Source organism: Saimiri boliviensis, chromosome 6 (assembly GCF_048565385.1).
Source record: "Saimiri boliviensis isolate mSaiBol1 chromosome 6, mSaiBol1.pri, whole genome shotgun sequence".
Classification (NCBI taxonomy): domain Eukaryota; kingdom Metazoa; phylum Chordata; class Mammalia; order Primates; family Cebidae; genus Saimiri; species Saimiri boliviensis.
The window spans coordinates 113,679,792-113,703,499 of NC_133454.1; the positions used below are offsets into that span (position 1 = coordinate 113,679,792).

The 23,708-nt window shown below is 36.4% G+C and overlaps 1 protein-coding gene across 26 annotated transcripts in view; it reads right to left on the reverse strand.

Moving 5' to 3' along the window:
* The window catches only part of PHF21A (PHD finger protein 21A), a 203,976-nt gene that overhangs the window by 140,489 nt on the left and 39,779 nt on the right, over nt 1–23,708 (reverse strand). For all 26 annotated transcript variants that reach the window (XR_012518166.1, XM_074401370.1, XM_010333800.3 and 23 more), the window contains 2 exons: nt 19,432–19,464; nt 17,099–17,164 (listed from right to left, as the gene is read on the reverse strand). Coding sequence is in view for 25 of the 26 variants with exons in the window: in XM_074401370.1 (XP_074257471.1) it covers nt 17,099–17,164; nt 19,432–19,464 (99 nt within the window). In the remaining variant the exon portion in view is untranslated. The remainder of the gene's footprint in view (nt 1–17,098; nt 17,165–19,431; nt 19,465–23,708) is intronic.

Sequence of the window (23,708 nt, forward strand, 5' to 3'; positions counted from 1 at the left end):
AGTGCTAGGATTACAGGCATAAGCCACCATGCCCAGCCCATTTTATTTTTTAATACAAATTTATGGCACAGAAACAAAGGCTCAAAGGATCTAAAACATGGAAGTAGGATCACAGTTAAATTTGATTTATCTCTTTGCTGAATTTGCCAAATAAACATGCATGACTTTTTAAAAACAGAGATGGCCTGGCTGGTCTCAAACTCCTGGCCTCAAGCAATCCTCCCATCTCAGCCTCCCAAAATGCTGAGATTACAAGCATAAGTCACTACACCTGGACCATGATTTACTTTTATAAACTTGAAAAACCAAATGTTTAAAGAAATGATGGACTTCAATTCCTACTGTCAATATACTAGTCTCCTCCTATAGCTCTAAGAAAAAAAAAAAAGGGCAAGAAACAGTAAGCTGTAATCTTAGCACATACTCATAAAATTATACCATATAAAATAATATTATTTTACTTAAGAATTCATTGATATTAAAGAAAATAGATTACTTTTGAGTAGATGGAACCACTTACTGTGGCTCTGATGTGCATTTCTCTATAGATCAGTGATGTTGAGCTTTTTTTCATATGATTGTTGGCCACATGCATGTCTTCCTTTTTTTTTTTAGACAAAGTCTTACTTTGTTGCCTAGGCTTCTCGGCTCACTGCAACTTCCACCTCCCAGGTTCAAGCAGTTTTCCTGCCTCAGCCTCCCAAGTAGCTGGGACTACAGGCACAGGCTGCCACACCCAGCTAATTTTTTGTGTGTTTTAGTAGAGGCGGGGTTTCACTGTGTTGCCCAGGCTGGTCATGAACTCCTGAGCTCAGGCAATTTGCCTGCCTTGGCCTCCCAAAGCGCTGGAATCGCAGGGGTGAGCCACTGCACCCAGTCATATTGTCTTCTTTTGAAAAGTGTCTGTTCATGTCCTTTGCTCACTTTGTAATGGGGCTTTTTTTTTTCTTATAAATTTATTTAAAGTCCTTAAAGATGCTAGATATAAGACCTTTGTCTGATGCCACAGTTTGCAAACAAACTGTGGCTGTTTACTCTGTCAATGGTTTCTTTTGCTGTGCCAAAGCTCTTTAATTTAATTGGATCCCATTTGTCAATTTTTGTTCAATTCCTTTTGGCATCTTCATCGTGAAATCTTTTTCCATACTTATATCCTGAATGGTAATGCCTAGGTTTTCTATCAGTTTTAGGTTTTACATTTAAGTCTTTAGTCCACCTTGAGTTCATTTTTGTATATGGTGTAAGGAAGGGCTACAGTTTTAATCTTCTGCATATGGCTAGCCAGTTATCCCAGCACCTCTTACTGAATAGGTAATCCTTTCTCCATTGCTTGTTTTTGTCAGGGGTAGCTGTAGCTTGTTTTTGTCAGGTGCGTGGTCTTATTTCTGGGTTCTGCATTCTATTCCATTAGTCTGTGTGTCTGCTTCTGCACCAGTACCATGCTGTTTTGGTTACTGTGACTCTGTAGTATAGTTTGAAGTTGGTTAGCATGATGTCTCCAGCTTTGATTCTTTTTGCTTAGAATTGCTTGGCTATTCAGGCTCTTTTTTGATTCCATATTAATTTTACAATCGTTTTCTCTAGTTCTGTGAAGAATCTCAATGGTAGTTTAATAGGAATAGCATTGAATCTGCAAACTGCTTTGGAGAGTATGGCCATTTTAATGAGTAAATCCATATTTAAGGTTTGTATTATTATATACATCACACTAATTTGTTGGTAAGACAACTATACTTACTTTCCTGTACAACATTTTGCTATTCCTGGAACTAAATATTGACTTGCTTTGTCATTTGCTTAGTTTTCTACATTCCTGTAAGTAACTCTTTCCCATACTTTCCAAAGAAACTATAAAACGTCTCTCAATAATGGCTCAAAACACATTGTATGATATATTGGTCCACTTTCTTAGCTTCATTTCTCCTAAGTCCTCCACCCTCCTGTTCAACCTAAACTGGCTGTTTTCTAAACCTGTTGTACAACAGTTATCTAGGTTTTTCCCTTCATCAAATGGGATTTTTAAAAAAATTGAATTTCCCGTTTTCTGAACCAGTGCCTTCATCTTTATTGGTTTATTTTCTTGTTTTGATGGAGAACTTCCTCCAATAGCTTCCTCAAAAAAGATGTATGGGAGGTAAGTTTTGTGACCTTGCATGTCTTAAAATGTCTCTATTCTATCCCTAGACTTGATTGAGAGATGGGTTGGGTATAGAATTCTACACTGAAAATCACTGTTTTTCAGAATTTGTAAAACATCATTCCAGTACTTCTAGCATTCTTTGTTGCTGCTGAGAAGTCTCATGCCATCTGATTCCCAATCCCAGTTTACAACTGCCTTTTTTTTCCTCTGAGGAAGCTTTTAAGATCTTTCATTCTTGTTCTGCTTAAGTTTCACCATGTTGTGCCTTGGTATGAGGGTGAGGGGTTTACAGTTTTAGGCACTCAGTGGATTCTATTAATCTGGAATTATATGCCCTTCGGTTGTGGGAAATTTCATTATATTAGTTATTAGATGGTTTTCCCTTCTCCATTTTCACTGTTCCCTTGTCTCAGAACTTTTATTAGCCGGGCATGAAACTTTCTGGGTGACCCTCTTAAAATTTTTCTCTATTCCACTGTCTCTCCCCTACTTTTGTCTCTTCCATCTATTTATTGAGAGACAGCTCCAATTTCGTTTTTCAGCTTTTTTTTTAAACCAAGAATTGTTTTTGTTTTCTAATTGTTCCTTTATTCCTAGCATCCTCTCCTTGTTTCATTGATGCAATATCTTTTACTGATATAGGGATCTAAATTTATAGTTATTTTGAATGGTCCCTTCCAATTCTCTTGGCCTGTTCTGACTTGTACATTAGCGGCTTCTGTTAAATATACAATGATTCTTGGCTAATTCATATTTAAGATTGAAGCACTAAGAATGTGGAGCCACTAGAATTCTCATACACTGCTAGAAGGAATGTAAAATGGTACAACCACTGTGGAAAACTTTTGGCAGTTTCTTAAAGAGTTAAAAATACACCTACTATACAACCCAGACATACTAAGGCATATACGAAGAGAAATGAAAGCAGATCTCCACATAAAGACTTGAACGTGAATGTTCAAAGTAATGTTATTTATAACAGCTAAAAACTGGGTTACAAAAGCAGACCAGTGTTTGCTTGGGGCCTGGACTGAGGGAAGGATGAGAGAGAGAACCAAGAACACTTCAGAGGTGACGCACATGCTCATTATCTTGACCGTGATGACGGTTTCACACCATCAAAAATTAGACTCTTTCAAGGTCTATCATTTATTTTACATGAATTATGTCTCAATAAGCCTATAAGAGAGAGGTGGAGAGAGGAATAGAGACAAAGAGAACTAAAAATAAAAGTGGCTAAAAAAAATAAGGTGTTAAAAATGAACTGAATTCTTTGGGGGGTTGGCATGTTTCTAAGAGGAGAGGCTCTTATTATTCCTATACACCATATACTCTGTTTTCAGTGTACATACAGTCTGTGTATTACGTGGCACTCACTCCTCCCCAAGGCTGTCATACGGTGCCTAGTATCTCTTGAGTTGAGTGCCTCTCTGGTTAAATTTCTCTTGAGTCAGACTGGCAAACTTTCTAAAAATAACCAGATAGTAACTACTGTAAGGCCATACTGTCTTTGTCACGACTACTTAACTCTGCCATTGTGGCACAAAAGCAGTCAGTTATAGAGAATATGTAAATGGAAGAGTGTGCTTGTGTTCTAATAACTTTACAAAAACAGGTGGCAGGCCAGATTTGGCCCAGGTGCTGGCCATAGTTTTACCAATCTTTGCCCTAAAGAATCATACTAGACTTCCCATTTTTGAAGAACTAATCAATTTCTCTTCAGAAGGACACCCTGAAGTAATGGCTAAAACCACTTTACCCGTAAAGTATATAATTTATATAATTAAGCAAGTAAGAGCTAGGACAAGGGAAGCTGTAAAAAGGAATACTAGAAATTTAAACAGTTATATATAATTTTACCAGCTATTAGCAGGCGCTAATGAGGCTTAGGGGCAGCACTTTTGATAACCTGCAAATACTGTTTCATCTGATGAACGCACATCACAGGATAAGCAAAAATCAGTTTTTATGACAGATGTTTATAAATGTTACAATTAAAAGGCACTAGTAGATTAACTCAAAATCATACGTGAATTTATCTCAAATTAAAGACAAACTTCTAGAATCTCTAATAAACAAAATCACGCAATCAGAAAGACAAGTTTCAAGTTCTGCCGATTAACACACTCCCCCAATTTCACTTAATTATTTTCCTTCAGGTAACAGAACTTTTCAGGGTAAGTTCATTTGTGCTTCTTGACTCCACAGAAAAGGAACTGTTCATTTTTCCCCAATTCCTGTATTAGATGACAGAAGCACTAGATAAAACTAGATGAATAATAATAATTCACTGCTCATAGGGAAAATTAAGTTCATAACTCATCTCTTTCTTTTTTTTTTTTTTTTGAGACGGAGTTTCACTCTTGTTACCCAGGCTGGAGTGCAATGGCGCGATCTCGGCTCACCGCAACCTCCGCCTCCTGGGTTCAGGCAATTCTCCTGCCTCAGCCTCCTGAGTAGCTGGGATTACAGGCGTGCGCCACCATGTCCAGCTAATTTTTTTTTTGTATTTTTAGTAGAGACAGGGTTTCACCATGATGACCAGATTGGTCTCGATCTCTTGACCTTGTGATCCACCCGCCTCGGCCTCCCAAAGTGCTGGGATTACAGGCTTGAGCCACCGCACCCGGCTGATCTCTTTCTTTAGTATTCTTCTTGGTCTAAATGATATAATTTGTTTAGGCAAAGTGGGAGAGGTTTTTTGAAAGGCAATGGAGGTGGGAGTAGGAAAAAAGGCAACAATTGAACACATTAGTTGAAAATTTCTAGGGCTTCATCTTTCAGAGCAAAGGAATGTTTGGTGCTTCACTGACAGAAACTTAAGAATGCCTCTGTCCTTTTCAGACAGAGCTAGGATGAGAGAGGTTAGCCAAACCCTGCTGATTCACACAAACACTTTCTTCCTAAACTTGGGAGTAAATCAACTTTGGGAAACACATCTTCTGAAAACACAATTTTGCAGGGCAGCCTCTCATCTAACCAGCTACAATAAAAAGATACTAAAGAGTAAACTTATTTTTCCTGTCTGATTCTTACACCTTATTCTGTTGGGGAAAAAACAAGTGAAGGAATATGTGATTTGGCTTGCCATTTAACATATCCAACATTTTAAAAAGGAGAAATCCAAAATACCATTTGAGTTTTGATTAACTCTAGCTTTTTAGAATAATGCAGGTATTAAGGTACATAAAAGTTAACCAACAGACATCAGGGCTGCTTTGTTTCAAAGGCATGGAATATCAACAATGATAATAATTATAGTTTACAGATAAATTTTAAATATCAAAAAATTTAAAAACATTTATAATTCACATTTGAAATAAATTACATTATTTTCTGTAATAGATTTACCCTTCTAGTATCGTATTGCTTTGGCAAAGAGTAAAATTATTTTTGCATTCCTTGCCCTAAAGCAGGTTGCTAGCTATGGTAGCAAAGGGAGACTTTTCTAAAATAATCCACAGAGCCAGTAACAAGCGCTAATGATATATTATGACTTCATGGTATTTCAGCATGCACACGTCTTTAGATACACACTATCCTTAATTTACATTAGCAGAGAAAAGTGTTACAGAGACATTGTTAACTTTTTTCAATATCCATCCTTTCTCTTCCCTGATAACAAAAAACAATTTTGTTCAGGTATCTAGCTTCCAAATGCTTGAGAAGAAAATCTCCAGCTCCAGGAGGTAAATCAGTCTTGGACTCCTCCTTCCTGCCAGGAACTAGGTATTGGCATGTGATAGAACTGTGGCCAATGAGATGCAAAGTCTGCTAAAAAGCTTCCAATTAAAGTTTTCCATACTCATAAGAAGAAATATTTAATAAGAAATGGTCCTTTTATTCCCCAGGATGTTGATGTGTGAAGATGTAAAGCCTGGAGCCGCTGCAACCATCCCATGACAAGGAGCAGTGCTTGCTGACATGCTGAGCATGGCAGAGCAGAAAGATGACCAGAATATGGGTCCTGATAGTGTTGCTAAGCTGCTGAACTGAACAACTCTAGCCACTTCTCCTTATTTGAATTAATAAATACACTTACTATGTTAGCCACTTTTAGTTGGGCTTTCTGTTACATACAGCTAAAAGCATCTATACTGATACAATTATAATGTCCATATTACAGGTGAGGAAACCAGCTCAGAGAAATTCAGTGGACACAAAGCCTGTTGGTGAATAGCACAACCAGGACTAGAACTTACTCCTTTTCTTTAACAAATGTTTAAGCACCACTGTGCGTGAACCACTAGGGTATAAAGCAGGTGTATAAAGGTGAAGGGAATGCAGTTCACAGAGGCTCACAATCTAGAAAGGAAGAAATGACACATAAATAGTTGAAGATATGTGGTAAGAGCTACACAAAAGTCACAGAGCAAGGAGCTACTGGCTCACAGAACAGAAAGCACCTGACTATGCCAAGAGATGTTAGAGTAGGCACATCCAAAAAACGACCATTTTTTTTCTTTAGTGATTTAAAATTTCAAAAGACAACTTCCTATGAATCTATAATTATTTCAAAATAAAAAGTTTTTAACTTCAAAAGAAAGGAGTGTAGTCTCATAAACATGTTGAACAAAATAAGCCAGACAGAAAATAGTATGCTCTATCTTATTTCATATATAGGCAAAATTGATCTATGCTGTTAAAAGTAACAAAGGTGGTTTCTCTGGTAGAGGAGGTAGTGAACTGGGGAAGGACAAAGGGGTTTATGTGGTGATAGTGATATTCTCATTACTAATGTAAATATTAGTTACCTAGCAGTTTCAGTTTGTAAAAATACATTTGAGCCATATGTACATACATATAAATATATATTAGATGTTTACCTATATTTATGTTATACCTTAATAGTTTTAAAAAAAATTAATATGTGTCCCTTATAAAAAATAAATTCAGCCAGCCATTGTGGCTTGAACCTATAATCTCAGTTACTTGGGAGGCTGAGTCAGAAGAATCACTTGCCAGGAGTTCAAGACGAGCCTGGGCAACAAAATGAGAACGTGTTTTCAAAAAAAATTAAAATAAACTAGCCAGGCATGACAGTGCATGCCTGTAGCCCCAACCACTTGAGAAGCTCAGGTGGTAGGATTACTTGAGCCCAGGAGTTCAAGACTGCAGTGAACTATGATTGTACCATGGCACTTCAGCTTGGGCGACAGAGCAAGACCTTGACTCTAAAAATAATAAACAAACAAACTAAATAAATTTAAGTAATAAACGCATATATAAAGTTAAAAGTGCCAGCTTTCTTGGTCACCTCTCTTGAATCTCACTTCTTAGAGGCAATCACTGTGAATGGTTCTGTGTAAGTAATTCTAGACAATCTAGACTCTTTCCCATACATTTTCAAGTATAAATGACCATGAATGCATAAATACAGTTTTTTAGTATTTCGTATTTTAAACTAATATTGAATCATACTGCATGTCTGTTTTACAATTCGCTTTTCTAACTTTCTATTCATTTTTCCATTCAGTTAAGCCACCTCATTCTTTTTTAGCAGCTACATACTATTCCATAATATGCATATATAGCTAATGCTTACATACTACTTACTGATGCACCTTGATTCAATCACATCTGTTTTCAGATTTTCTTTTATGGTGATTTCTGTACTATGTTGTCCTGTAAGTGGGTCTGCCAGAAGAAAGGTATAAGGTGACCCCAGGTCTGCATTATGCAAAGAAGACAGGAAAAGCAACCCAGGTTGAAGAAATGACAAAGCATAAAAAGTATCTGAAAAGTCTAGGGGATAAGGTATGTATCCTCTAGGGAAGGCAGGTCTGCAGGAGAAAATGAAGGGTTTTCTGAGGTAAGTGATGTAGCAACATTGCAGAAGAGACTTGTTTCTAGATGTATCAAGTTTTCAAATTGGTGGTCCCAGACTAATTTACTAGTTGATATAACTTCACTTAAATGAAAACCGTTCTTTTCTGAAACTACGATAAAGCTGCTCTAAATTGGAACAAGTTAATGGTACTGAACTTTCCTGAAACACTGAAGCAGAAAATAATAATGAGAATATTTCCCCACCACCACCCCCGCAAAACTGAACTGAACAATTTAAATAGGAATTTTGATGATGAACCCTTGGTATGGACATCATTGGCCACCTTACCAGCTTTCTGAGAGTATAATAAATTAATAGCATTCAAAAACACTTGCTGCTCAGCTACCATTCTAGATTTGAGGGGTACAAATGTAAGACACAGTCTTTGCCTTTGACGATCTTACAAATAATTACAACACAATGAGTGCAAATAAAGTAGGCACAAGTACCAAGTACCATGAGTACACAGAAGAGGGGTTTCTAACTCTGCCCGGAAGGTAGAAAGAAGTCAAGAAAAGCTTCTAGAGGACCTTACTTAAGCTGAGTCTTCAAAAAATAAGTAGGAATTAACCAGGTAAAGAGGTGAAAAAAATTCTAGGTGTAGACAAGAGGATGTGTGAAGAAGGCACAGTCTTGAGAGAGCCCAGGGAGTAAAGGTGACAGCAAGAATTTTACGGGGTATGAATGAGAATGAGTTGTTAAAGGTACCAATGCTAGTAAGCTTGAGTGCCTTGTAGGTCATAACCAGTCACATGGAAGTAACACTGCAAGATTTTCATCCTCTGCATCCTCCTTGGGCTTAGTATCATCCCTTTCGGCAGAGAAAAATAAAACAGATGAATCAGACTCGGAATGATAAAGAAGTCTGAAAAGCACAGATCCTAGAGAAAAGGGAATAAATGGGGGGAACGGATTACGTGAAAGCACAGATTAAGTTACTGATACAATGGAGAGGTGGTATCAGTTATTACTGGCTCACACTGCCTATCACTCAAAAATTAATGTTCTCCAAAGAGTGGAAGAGTCCCCAAACATTTTGAAATACAGATACGTTCTATGTAAAAGAAAAGAAAAGACAGATACCACAGGCTGGAAAAACATTCCACCAGCTTGGGCTTTGATTTGCTTTTCATAGCATGAAGCAACTGCTCTCAGCTAAGCACTAGATGAGCAAAGTGGAAAAAAAAAGAATACAGTAGATTCCAGTAGCCCAGTGTCAAGATGCATAACACCTGATAACAAGAGTTAAGAATTTCAGTTTGAATTTCAATACGCATTCCATTTGCCAGCACCAAAAATAAGGTACTAAGAAAAACTCACAAGAAGATTGCTCTGCCTTAACTCAGCAAACAGATTGATGGATCTGGTACAAGTCACCAACTGACTTGATTTCCTCTGCCATACTCAGGTAAAATGCCCTATAATAATGTGGCACGTTATTAAAGTATAAGTTACTCAATCATCTCTTTAAAGAGACAGTCAAATCTTTGACCACTTAGGGACAACTAGCAGCAACAGAGACAATCACACTCGAAGAAGACAGGTAAAAAGGACAGCAGATAATACAGCACTGGGAACCATAGTCACATTACATATATACAACCTCTCAATCTTCAGAACTTTCATACTTGAGCTAGTTATTTTTGAGCCGTTCCTTCAACTCATCTTGGCTGAATATAAGCCAACAGAATTTCACAAGGAGAAATGTGAAATATTACATTTCCTGTATTTGATGAAAAAGAGGAGCTGATGTCCTATGTACACAAAGTGGCAATAACCTCAACAGTTGGACCAATGGTTTCAAATAAATATTACACAGGAGGGATGAACTAGACTAAATCTTAGGAAATTCCTAAACTCTGGGTGAAATCAGGTTTCCATCACAATGAAAAGATTTCTAAAAAAACTATTTTAAATTCCAGTGTGACGCGCCAATCACACTAGCTTGGCTGGGAACCACGGAGGGTAACATTTTATGGTAACTGGTATTAGAGGATGGAGATAGTCATACATCATGTTACCAATACTAGGACTATAGGATCTAACTTACTTATTTGACTCCAAGGTAATGAGGCCTAAAGGCAATGGAATTACTTAGCCTAATGTCTTATTTCAAAAAATATTTGATAGATAAAGATCTACAGAGTTACTAAATAAAACTGAATGAAGAGTACAGAGATCTGGATTCTGGTATTGAATCTGATACTAATAAGTTATACAATCATGGCTAAGTCACAAAATCCACATCTCAGTTTATGTATCACAATGACGCACTTGTGACTGAGTTAAATGTGAAATGTTCTAAGCTTCTTAGAAAAGTAGTACTCTACATGTAAGATGAAAGTGTTACATATGAGATGAAGTTAACCACCATGACTACAGCCAACAATTTCCATGTAAACAGAACTCACCTACAAAAGAATTCCATGCACTCAATGGATACACATACATTAACTCCTCAATGAATAATCCAAACATTCCACAAATATGGAAAAAGACATCAAGTATTCAGTAACGAAAATCTATCAACAAGTCTATTACAGAGTCAGGAACAGAATCAAACTTCTGGTGCCCCCATCTCTATCCAGTCCTTTGTTCCAGTTACCTAATTAGCTTAAATTATGTTGTTCTATGCATCAGAAACATAACTAGTTATAGTTATCAAAAAATAAGGGGGTGTGGAGTGAGAATGAGAGTGAATCTTGTTAAAGAATTTAATAGTTGCTTCCGCACTTCAGCATTAGTGTTTAAAATAGTTGGATTCTCTGATTAGAGAAACTTGTTTCCTAAAAGCTTCAGAATCTTGTATTAAAATATATCCAAATTTAAAACTGAGAATAGTTCCATAAAAGGGAAAATGGACTTACTAAACCCAGAAAAGTATTTCATCTAGTATTAGGTTACAGAGATTTGTAAGAAATGGTGACTATAATTTTTTTTTTTTTTTTTTTTTTTTTTGAGATGGAGTCTCACCCTGTCACCCAGGATGGAGTACAGTGGCACCATCTTGGCTCCCTGCAGCCTCTGCCTCCCAGGTTCAAACAATTCTCCTGCCTCAGTCTCCCAAGTAGCTGGGACTGCAGGCACCCACCACCACACCCAGCTAATTTTTGCATTTTTAGTAGGGACAGGGTTTCGCCATGTTGGCCAAGCTGGTCTCCAATTCCTGACCTCAGGTGATCCGCCTGCCTTGGCTTCCCAAAGTGCTGGGATTATAGGCAACAGCCACTGCACCTGGCCAGGTGACTATAATTTTTAAACAGAGTCAGAGAAGCAAACCTGTAGAAAAGATCAAAGACTACAGAAGGGTCTATCTCTCTAAAAAGGAGCAAAAAGAAATAGAATAAGGTGTTAAAGAATAACAAAATTTAAAACCAAAAGAGAATTCTATGGAATATTACAACAGATTTGTGCCATGGACAAATGGCAAATTCTATGAAAAATATACTTCCTGATAAGCATCAAATACATATTAATACATCTTCCAAATTAGCAGAGTGCTTTTTTCCCCCTGTGACAGGGTATCTCCTGGGGAAGATCATGTATTCTCAATATATGCTATTAATGTGATATTGCCTTTTCTGGTGATTATTTGGAAATATGTGGTTAAAAATATTTTTAATGTAGCAAAGGCTTTTTTATACCTTTAGACCAAGTGCAGTAGAAGAATTACTGTTTTCAATCTCTATATCCTCTCTGTTTTAAAATTATACATTCACACCCTTTGTCCTATAACTTTGCAAGGCTTGGCCATGTAACTTCTTTTGGCTAATGAGATGTTAACAAACCTGATGCCAGCAAAGTCTTCAAACATATTTCAATAGTTTGGCCTGCTTCTTGTGCTCTTAAGTAAACTACGAAATGAATATGCCCCAGGTAGCTCCTGTCCCTTCATCCAAGGCCTCAGAATGAACACATTTAGAGTAGATTGAACCAACCTTCAGCCTGAAGGCAAGCTCAGCCAGCCCACAAACTGAGGCAGAGGCACTTGGCCAGGTACAGCTTAGATCAGGAGAACCCCAGATGACCTACAGGCCCAGTGTAAAAATAAACACTTAGGGAAAATGCCCTATAATAATATGGAACATTATTAAAGTATAAGTTACTTTGTCAAGCTTATTTTTCTTAAAGAGATAATCAAATCTTGGACCAGTTAGGTACAACTACTGGCAGTGTTGAAAGCCACTCAATAAAACACTGGTTTCTGACGCAGAATTATTAGGGTAATACGTGACCAACAAACCCACTCATCACTCATCTAAGAATTTATCCTAAAGCAATCAGAGAGAAACACACATTCATTTCATATAGAAGGGTTTATCTATCACAGCAATACTGATAATAGCAAATAACCCTGGAAATACCCTATTATCAAGTAAGAGAAGAATAGTTTTTAAAAATCATGATATAGCCAATTACATTAATATTAAAGCGTTAAAAATAATATCAAAGAACACTCAAAAATCTAAGAAGATTTTCATAAGTTAGGTTTAAAAAGCATAAAAAGGCATACTGTTCTATAAAAAAATTATGATATAAACAGAGCAAAAGATCTGGTGGATAAAATAATTCATTTAAAAAATATAAGTGCTTCTTCTGTGTTAATATCATTCTATGTTAAATATCATACTAAATTATACTATGAATAAAGAAGCAAATAAAACAAACATGTTCCCTGCCTTCTTGAAACTAACAATATAATGAGGAAAACAGGTATTTTAAAATAGTAATCCTACAGATACAGATATGCTACGATAGTAGAAAATGCTAATCATTCCTAGTATTTATTTCCCAATTCTTTTTTTTTTTTATATTAGAGAATTCTTAAGTCTCAAATTTCTCAATTCTTACTCAGTAATAGTCCTTGAATTTTATCTGGCCATGACCACCAGCAATAAACTAACTACATTTTCCAGACTTCCTTGCTCCTAGCGGGGTCCATATGACTAAGTTCAGACCCATGGGATCTAAGTGCTGCACACAACTTCTAGTAAACATCCTTAAAAAATAAAGGGCTTGCTCTTTGTTGCTCCTCCCCCTTCTTACCAGATGGAGCAGCTATTTTGGAGTATGATGTGAAAGCTGCATGCTGAGAATGGCAGAGCAACAGAATAGGAGGAACCTGGGTTCTCTGACACCAGGGAACCACTTTCAGCAGACCTAGTCCCCCTACAGAACTTTTAGATGAGAGAGAAATTAAATTTTCCCTGTTTACATCATTTTCATTTGGGATTTTCAGTCATTCGCAACTGAACATAATCCTAAATTGCGTAACTATGAAGGAAAATTGAAGGGTTCAACGACAGATTATAACAGAAACAGCTGATTTTGACTAGAGGAAGGACAGTCAGGGATAGCTCCTCTCAGGAAGTGACATTTAAGCTATAACATAAAACCTCAGCAGGAGGCCACCAGGTAAGGGGAGATAGGGCAGCAAACTGTTCAGGCTGGGGAAACCAAAGATGCAACCATGATGGGCTAACCCTGAAGCACCACAGTAAGAAGCAACAGACTTTGGGATGGTAAGATTGCCTCTACAAGAAATTAGAAAGAAAGCAGAGAACTAAAGCAACTAAATGCTTTAGATCCACATCAGAATATCTCCATAAAAGACTACATATGCTTATCAAAAAATAAGGGGGTGTGGAGTGAGAATGAGAGTGAATCTTGTTAAAGAATTTAATAGTTGCTTCCGCACTTCAGCATTATTAGTGTTTAAAATAGTTGGATTCTCTGATTAGAGTGGTTCATATATTTAATACCATGAGAAGAATGTCATTAGATTTCTAAAGGTGAACTATGTCTGAAACAGACAAGAGCTTGATGTTAAAAAAAATTTTTTTATAATATTTCTTGTTCATTTCTGATTCTAAAAGGGAAACATTTATTGTGGAGCATTTAGAAAATATACTAAGAGTATACGGAAAAAATAAACCACCTGCAAACTTACCACCTTCCCATGTTTTATGCTGACACTGTTTCTACATACATTTTCACACCCACATACATATATACCCAAAACAAACATAAAAATGGAACTGTAATGCACACAAAGTTGTGTGTACTCTCTCACTTATTATTTCAGAGCACATTCCTATATCATTAAAATACTTCCCAGAACCATGATCTTAATGGCTATATAGGATATAATTTATTGAGCCAATCAAGTCAGAGATTTTCTGAGTTAAAACTGTTAGCCCCAAATTGAAGCCCTGCAGGTCAGGAAGCTGACTGAAATCTGCCAGAGTTTCTCTTTGGAAATCTCAAGTTACAGTTTAAAAGCACTAGAACTTTCCAATCAAGAATTTGATGAAATTCACTGAGGTTTAGCCAGGAAGGGGTGGCTTACTAAAGGCTGTATTTTCCCAAATGGAGCATACGATTACATAGTTTTAAGGGAGAAACTGAGTAAGTACCAAAGATTGAAGTGGCGACAGTAAATAAGAACTAGTGTCTACTGCAAGAAATAGTGACGATCTGAAATGTTTTCTCTTTTTTCTTTCTTTTTTTTTTTTTTTTTTTGACGTAGAGGTCTGATGCAATTTTTTTTAATAAAACAAAAGAAGAGAATCTATGAATCCATTATTTGTATAATTAAAATTTTCTAATAAATAAATGAAAAAAATGACAGAAAAAATGCACAAAGAGTGGAAGTAAATATGACAAGGGTTTCAGTGTGAAATATGCCATTATTCTCCAAACTTTTCTGTATTTTAAATTTTTCTAACAAAAAATTAATGTTAAAATATGAGTCATATGAATAAGGTAATTCAGATTTTAGTTATTAAAGTGGAAGGACAATTGGTTAGGTTCTGCCAGAGGATAAGTGGCTCTTTTGAGAAAAAAAAAAATGGGCATAGCATTAGGGAGCTGTTCTAAAATAAAACTATTTTATTTTTCTGAGATGAAGTCTTGCTCTGTCACCCAGGCTAGAGTACAGTGGCGCAGTCTTGGCTCACTGCAACCTCTGCCTCCCAGGTTCAAGTGATTCTCCTGCCACAGCCTCCTGAGTAGCTGAGTAGGCACGTGCCATTATGCCCAGCCAATTTTTTACTTTTAGTAGAGACGGGGTTTCACCATGTAGGCCAGGCTGGTCTCAAACCCTTGATCTCAGGTGATCTGCCAGCCTTGGCCTCCCAAAGTGCTGGGATTACAGGTGTGAGCCACTGTGCCTAGCCAATAAAATTATTTTAAACTAAATAATAATGTCACATGTTGAAAATAAGTTTGAGGAGGGATGAACCTTTGAACATTACAGCTGTGCTTCCTTCAACTATTAGCCTACCTAAAAATGATATTTTTCTGTTCCATCAAGAAAGTTGTTTTAATAGTTAAGGAAATATTGTAAAAACTGCAGGACTGAATTCTAGTTTCTGACTTTAGTTTTATTTACTTTGCATACCTAAAGTTTTCCTGATGTTAGACATTTTAAAAAATTGTAGTTTCTGAAATCCAAACTTAGTTCAGAGGACAATTAGAGCTTGCCACTTGATGAAGTATCTTAGACAGATAGCTGCAATTTTCTATTCTGTAAGGTCCATAGCAGAAAAAGATTAAAGAATAAAGTTACAGAATAAACCAAATCTATGTTAGTTCTCACAAACAAAAATTTCAAGTAAATGTGAAATTCTAAAAATTGTCCCACGTTCCCCAAATGTGGTCTTAAGTTATCTTAACTTTGCAACAGTATCCCCCAAGCCCTACTCCACTAATCAGTTCTCACCTTCTTTCCCTGCTGGAACACGTGAATTTTTCAGCAAATGTGACTCATTCATTGGCATCTTGTCAAACTAACCCTGAAACTATAAGGAGGCTCAGTGCTAACAGAATTCTAAAGCTAGAACACTTCCACTAACACACATCATGTTGACTTTAGAGAACTGAGTCACATTCAGAGCCAAATACATACTAACCAACTCTGTTTATATTTTTTCTTACAAATTGTTCTCCACCATCCCACCTCCTCCCAATTTTAGTTTGGCAATTCCCTAATCTAAAATACCTCCTGTCTGTGGAGAAGACAAGGTGGGGATGCATAAGAATAGGAGGGAAGAATATAAAGCATTTGTTCACTCAGCTTGGAAGATGATTCTATTCTGAAACATTAATGATTCATATCTCTTCCACATAGTTCTCAAAGTTTATTTCTCCCCTCAGTTAAATGAAAACACAATAGAAACACAATAAAAAGTCTCCAGGAATAAATTATTCTCATTGTTATTATTTCACTAAATAACAACATTAAATAACAACATAAAAATCAGTTATTGATAACTATTTCATCAAAAATCTTCAATAAAATGTCACTGGCATGAAATATCAACTGTAAATCACCTTATTATTTTCATTAATACATTCACCTACTCCAAGACAGAAAACTACTCTTTCTAATCAGAGGGAGAGTGGTGGGGAAGAAACAAGAAAATAAATGCTTTATGAGATTACCATAAACATTTACTTAGAGCTCTATCAATTGCCACACTCCACCTGGTGGCAGGCACTGCTTGAATGGGTAAAGTGCAGGTCATCATACAAAAAATTCCAAAGAATACTTTCCAGATAGCCTCGGAAAAAAGCAAGCTTTTCTTCTCCTGCCCTATATGGAATAAGTCTAATAAGATTTCACCAAAGTTTTTTCACATAATAGTAGGTCAATATCTAATAGAGATTAACATAAAGGCATGACCATACTTAGAATGGGAGACCTACATTTAGAGCCATCTACTTACAACAAGATTTTCTCCACAGTAAGTTAAATGTCATCTCAAGGTTTTAAGACAAGTAACAAGGTACACGCAGCACCTACAAGATTCTCTATCACCTACTCTCACTGTCTTTACCTCATCCCCTATGGATAAACTATAGAGTTTAATTAACACAGTTAACGGCAGCCTGCCACATTGCTTTTAGGTATTTGCCAGTAACATATACCCATGGGATACTCTAGAGACTGATTTCAACCAAAAATAAAAATAGATAAACAGAGCTCAAACAAAATTAAAACCGAGTCTGGCTGCCCACACTTATTTTCACACATGAGGAAAAATAGCAGTTCTCTTAGAAGCCTCTAGCAGACATATCTTTAGAACACAATGTTAAAAATATGCCCCCCTCCCCTTTTCCCCTACCTGTTTCTCACTCAAAGCTGTGATTTTGGCTTGGAGTTCATGAAGCTGTTTCTTTAAGTCAGCATTCTGATTGGAAAGAAAAAATATCTGTGAGAAAGATATTTCATTTGTTAACAGGATAGTAGCAGGAAGACTCTGCATACTGTATCACAAATGATGAAGCAACCTGAAGCATACAGCCAATCAAATCTGTCATGTATTATTACACTGTGGCCATAATACCATCACCTAATGCATAGATCCTAAATACAGGCTCCTAGCACCAAAGCAGGAGCAGCTTCTCTGCAATTGTTTTAAATTACACAAAGTTTTATATTTGAGCATCCTGTACCGTGAAAGTACCTGTCCACTAAAATACTCTTATTCTTTTTTCTTTTTTTTTTAATACTCTTATTCTTTATAGAAAGTTTTCTGTTGACAGAAAACCCAAAGCTCCACTAATCACACAGAAGTAGGTAAATGGGGTTTTACAACTATACATACACTACATACTTTACAGAATTATCAACAAAGATAAGAGGTTTTTCTCCACTTGCCCTCTCCCTTATTTAGCAAAGTACATTTGTTATTTTAGCCTAGATCTGAAAAGCTGTCAGTACTGCAACTGCCTTAACACTACATCATTCAAATTAACACAGTGACTACCAGGGCATTTTCTCAGTTCTAAAATTCTAGGAATCAAAAAAAGAATACTATTTTAGATGAGATACACTGAGCATGACTGCCTTTTACTAAAGTAGGCAGAAAAATTCCAAAATTAAAGTTTTCAAATGCTTAATATAGCAGGACAGCCTACTAGCAGACTGAACACCACCCTAATGAGAGACCACTTTTACTTGATTTGTCTCACATACGATTTTTTCAATTTACCCTGCTTGGTCTTCTGTCAGGGTTAGGGAACACATCCTCCCCATCTATTGAATTTTGTTCACTCCATGTTGACTTTTTTATTAGTGTATTTGACATAAGGTTTCTCCAATGAGATCAAGCACAATGCTGTCCAACAAGTTACTGCCCTGCCCACCTCAGATTCTTCAGGTTAAGACAATTCTGTTACATGACCACAAGTATAATAGAAATGATAGTTTCTAGTAACATTTCACAGTTGCTGATAATGTAGGTTACCACATTAAATAGGAAAGGAGCTGTTAATCTAAAGTCTACTGCTTCTTGGTTTTCTAAATCCAACTTATTATTTATTTATTTTGAGATCTAGTCTCACTCTGTTGCCCAGGCTGGAGTGCAGCGGCACAATCCTCCAGGGTTCAAGTGGTTCTCCTGCCTCAGCCTCCTGAGTAGCTGGGCTACCACGCCCAGCTAATTTTTGAAACTAAATTCAATATAAATTGTGAATATGCCAAAAAATTGAAGAAAAAAAAAGAAGTTTCTCATGGAAGTGGGACCATTTAATAGAAATATGTATGCCAGCTCTCAGAGTCAAAACATAATAGTCAGACCTGAGTTCTCAATTTGTGGAGATAAGTGTTATTTTTCACTTCCAAAAATCAATGTGCCTCAGTACCATTCTTCAACCAAAAACTTAATTTTACTTTACAATGAAGCCTGTGTGGAATGTTTATCAACCCAGATATATACAGAGATATATTTGATAAACACTCTCCATACTTATGACCCAGTATCTAATGGTTAAAAAAGAGACACTACCCAATAATAAATATAATCATCAGAAGACAAGATAACGTTTTGGAAAAATGTCTCTTCAGGAATAGAGAATAAAATGGCTTAGTGAAAAATGCCTATGAGAATTTAAAGAAAAGTTAACATTCCCTGTTAACTTTTCTGTTAAAAAGTAACATAAGGTACTTTTTAAACCTCCTTTAAAGATTCTTTCAAAAATAAAATTTTCTAAAATGCTTCTTTTAAAAATTACTCTTAAATTCTTACCGTGAAAGTACATAATTCAGAACTATTCAAATGTTCTGTAATATAAACTCCAATAGAAATGGTTTGGGGTCACTTTTCATAATATTGAGGTGGCAGAAAGTCTCAAAAACTGATGTTGAATAAGTGGGTTTATGGAAACGAGTTTAAGCTATATGAAGAGTATTAACTCAATATTTTCCTCCAAAATACTCAAACCAATTCATATAAAACCAAAATGATAGTAACATAGATGAAATAACAGCTATATTAAATTAGAATGACTGAATTTTTCTAAACCCTTAAAACCTGAAGATCAATGTATTAAAAATAACTGCTATTAGAAAGAATTCTTAAAAGTTAAGCATCATCCATATTTCAGTATTTTATGGTGACTTGACTTTAAATTATTTTTTAATTTAAAAATTAAATGAATAACAATAGTAGTTTACCTGTGGATCCTGCTTCATTTGAGCAACCAGTTTCTGGTAATAAAGAGAGAAAAAGAGCCATCAGTCTTACGTGTTAACTCCCTATGGCTGATCAGGTTTGGACCAAAAAATCTAGGATTTTAAGTTAACACAAAAAAATAAGCAACACCACAATCAGAACAGACTAAAACCTGTGATCCATGTAAAAGGCTCAGGAGGCACTTCCCTTAATTAAAAAAAAAAAAAAAGAAAATCAAACTACTACTTTATATTTGAAATGAAAAAGTGCCTGATTTTTAAATCTGGACACAGAGATGGGAGACAGTGGCTTTTGAAAGGAATTAAAACAAGCTGGATGTTCCAAAAGCCAAATATCCATTTCAAATGTCATCAATGTCTAGAGTCCAAACAAGGCCTGCAAAGAAGCTGGCCCTACACAAAACCGGCCTGTTTATACACAGAGCAAAACACAGACTTGGCAGTTCTATTGGTCTGGTTCTTACCACAGAAGGAGCTTAGTGTCACATGTGACTTTGCCACTGCCTTCTCTCAAGACAGAGGTGGGTGCAGGAAAGGATAAGTTCAATGGGGCAGTGATGATCAGTATTTGAGAACAAGGAAGTGCAGAAACGATACAAAACTCTACCTAACTCGGTTTCTCTGGGAAAGTGAGTGATACTCCAATACTGAATGGAAAAGATATTTACTAGGGAAAACAGAAACCCAAACAAATAACAAAGAGAGAAAAATGAATGTCTATTGACCTAAGCCAACTTTTAAAAACATCACTGCCCAAAAGTGACAATAACCATAGACAGAAAAATTTGAAGGATAAAGGAGCATCAGAAGTATCTAGGAATAAGCTATTACCCAAGTCAATTTTTCATGTAATGGAAAAATATGTCACTCTCTTTTGGTGACAAGGCACTTTTAAAGTGTTTAGTTGTGAAGTAAAACCCTTCTAAAATATACTATATATTTATCTAACTACACTTTTTGTTTTTTGTTTTTTGTTTTTAGATAGGGTCTTGCTGCCACCTAGGCTGGAATACAGTGGTGTGATCACGGCTCACTGCAGCCTTGACCTCCTGGGCTTAAGTGATCCTTCCGACTTGGCCTCCTGACTAGCTAGGACCCCAGGTGCAAACTCGCATGCCTGGCTAATTTTTTAATTTTTTGTAGAGACAGGGTCTTGTTACGTTGCCCAGGCTGGTCTTAAACTCCTAGGCTCAAGGAATCCTCCCACCTTAGCCTCCCAGAGTGCTGAGATTAAGGTGTCAGCCACCACACCCAGCCTAACTTCTTAAAAAGAAGAAAAAAATAAAATAAAATAATCAAGCTTTTGCCGGGCGCGGTGGCTCAAGCCTGTAATCCCAGCACTTCCGGAGGCCGAGGTGGGCGGATCACGAGGTCAAGAGATCGAGACCATCCTGGCCAACATGGTGAAACCCCGTCTCTACTAAAAATACAAAAAATTAGCTGGGCATGGTGGTGCGTGCCTGTAATCCCAGCTACTCAGGAGGCTGAGGCAGGAGAATTGCCTGAACCCAGGAGGCGGAGGTTGCAGTGAGCCAAGATCGTGCCATTGCACTCCAGCCTGGGTAACAAGAGCGAAACTCCGTCTCAAAAAAAAAAAAAAAAAAAAAAAAAAAAAAAAAAAATCAAGCTTTTATGGATACTTAGAAGAACAATTATATTAAACTACAAACAATAGGGTCCTTACAAAAAAGGTCTCAAAGTACTATGTTTTACAGTTCGTAAATCCACGTTGTAGTTTCTCAGTCCAGTCCTTAACATCAAGTAGTCACCCAACACATCTTTTTTTGTTACTATTCTTTTTTTGTTTTTTTAAAGATGGGGTCTTGTTCTGTCACCCAGGCTGCAGTGCAGTGGCACAATCATAGCTCACTGCAGCCTCCAATTTCTGGGCTCCAGCAAATCCTCCCACCTTAGCCTCCTAAGTAGTTGGGAATACAGGTACACACCACTATATCTGGCCTTTCCCCCCACCTCTTTTTTGGTAAAGATGACATCTCTCTATATTAGCCAGGCTGATCTCAAAATTCTGACCTCAAGTGATCCTCCTGCTTCAAGCCATCCTCCCGCCTCAGCCTCACAAGTAGCTTAGATTACAGGCTTGAACTGCCAGGCCTGACTGATTTTTATTTTTTAAATATTTTTAAGAGATGAAGTCTCGCTATGTTATCCAGGCTGATCTCGAAATCCTGACCTCAAGCGATCCTCCCACCTTAGCCTCCTGAGTAGCTGAGATTACAGGCGTGAGCCACCATGCCCAGCTCTTACTACTATTCTAACAACCCTGAAACCCAGCTCAAATTTGCTGCTTCAGACCTGCTGTGTGGTATACTCACTGGACTCATTTTAAGACAAGTGAATAGGATGTAATAATCTAAGAAATACTCCTTTAGTAAAATGTACAATCTTTGGTATATCACTTCAGACATTTATTCTAATTGGTCAAAAGTCTTTATCACTGGTGCTAAGACACATTTTAGATAACTGAGGTTGCCAACCATGTGACTTCCAAATACATAAGGTATGTGTCACTATATTCTACTTTATATTTAATGGCAGTAGCTCTTATATATCCTAGACTTAAACTACAAAATAGTAACAATACACATTCCAAGAGTTTAAGGGAATTAAAACACAAGGTTTTATACATATACATTTTTACATTAATGCTAGCCACACTCTTCAATGAAAAAAGCTCTTGATTTTCCTTTTTGATTTGGTTACCAGAGGACTGGCTACTATGCTGTTACCTTTTAGAAGCTGAAAAAGGTTTTCTTCCGGACACTGGAATTTAAAAATGTACTGATAACCACATGAAGTCTTCACCTCTAGAGGAAATAAACAAGCCAACTTTTCTGTCTATAAGCAGTTAAACTGCATTTTAAACAATCAGAGGTAGAACAGGACAAGCTTGTCAACTTACTGGATCATCCAAATCCCTAGTAACTTTAAGCTGACATCATGTTAACAAAGTTAAGTTACTTTCTATTGCAAGAATGCAGCAATGTTTCTTGAGGATATATTTTATACCAAAGGTAAGCAAAACAACCCGTAGGCCGAATCTGGCCCGCCACCTGTTTTTGGAAATAAAGTTTTATGGAAAAAAGCCTACTCATAATATTGTCCATAGCTGTTTTGTCTGTGCAACAGCAGAGCAGAGTAGTTGTGACAGAGACCATAAATTACCTGTAAAGCCAGAAATATTTCACTATGTATTCCTTTACAAAAAAATTTGCTAACCTCTGCTTTATACTATTCTCCATTACATATGGAGTAAATACCCTAAAATTTTTAATGTGACTTCCATCAAATCTAAATAAGATCGAAGAAGGGAAGAGGAAAAAAGGCAATTTTCCCAAAAAGATGAGAGGTCCATCACAGGACATTATTATTTAAATGTTTATTGAGCATCAACTATGTGTATATTGCTACTTTAATAACTATCTTCACATTAATAAAGAAAACATAAAGAACAAAAATATGTTTTCACTACAGCAATACCAAGTAGCTGCAGAAAACATTTTCTATCCAGTAAGCTCAGTTTCATCTCTAATCTCATACCCTAGCTGGAAATGCAACAAAGGGTGGCTTTGGCCCCAATATTTAGTCAAATGTATGTTCTGGCTTTGGTCTCAGACTGGTAACCAATCCCCCTACCTCGATGTCATTTCTGGCATGCCTCAATTTCTCATAATCAATGATTGTGTAGGTGACACCACAGAAACTCTTTTTTCAAAAACAGTAAAGAATTAAAGATGTAACTAGAGTGAAATTATCTTATGTGTTCTCTATTAAAATATTATTGATATATAAATGTTTACTATCACAAAAACATATAAAAGCTACTAATTGTATGCTCAAAACTGACAGTTAATATGAATATTAAGAGAGTTTTTAGAATAACTAGGAAGAATACTGCATCGCTTTTGAGTCAACAAATGTAAATTTAAAATTTTAATTAGATTTAAAACAGAATAATAAATATTGTTTTTCATAATTGTGATGTTTATAAAATTGGTATGCTTGAATTTGGAATAGGAAACAAAATATTTAGTAATTAACTTCAATTAATTTAGGTCATGAACCTTTCAAGGAAGGATTATTTGGGACTTGCTCATATCTTGTGAGGAGGAACTAAAGCAGAATGTTAACTTTACCATCTCAGTACTTCCTCAGAAGAGGAAAAACTACAAAAACCACACACAACATCATAAAATTATCCTTTATCCACACAAATTTCAGATTGATTCCTGTACTCCCAA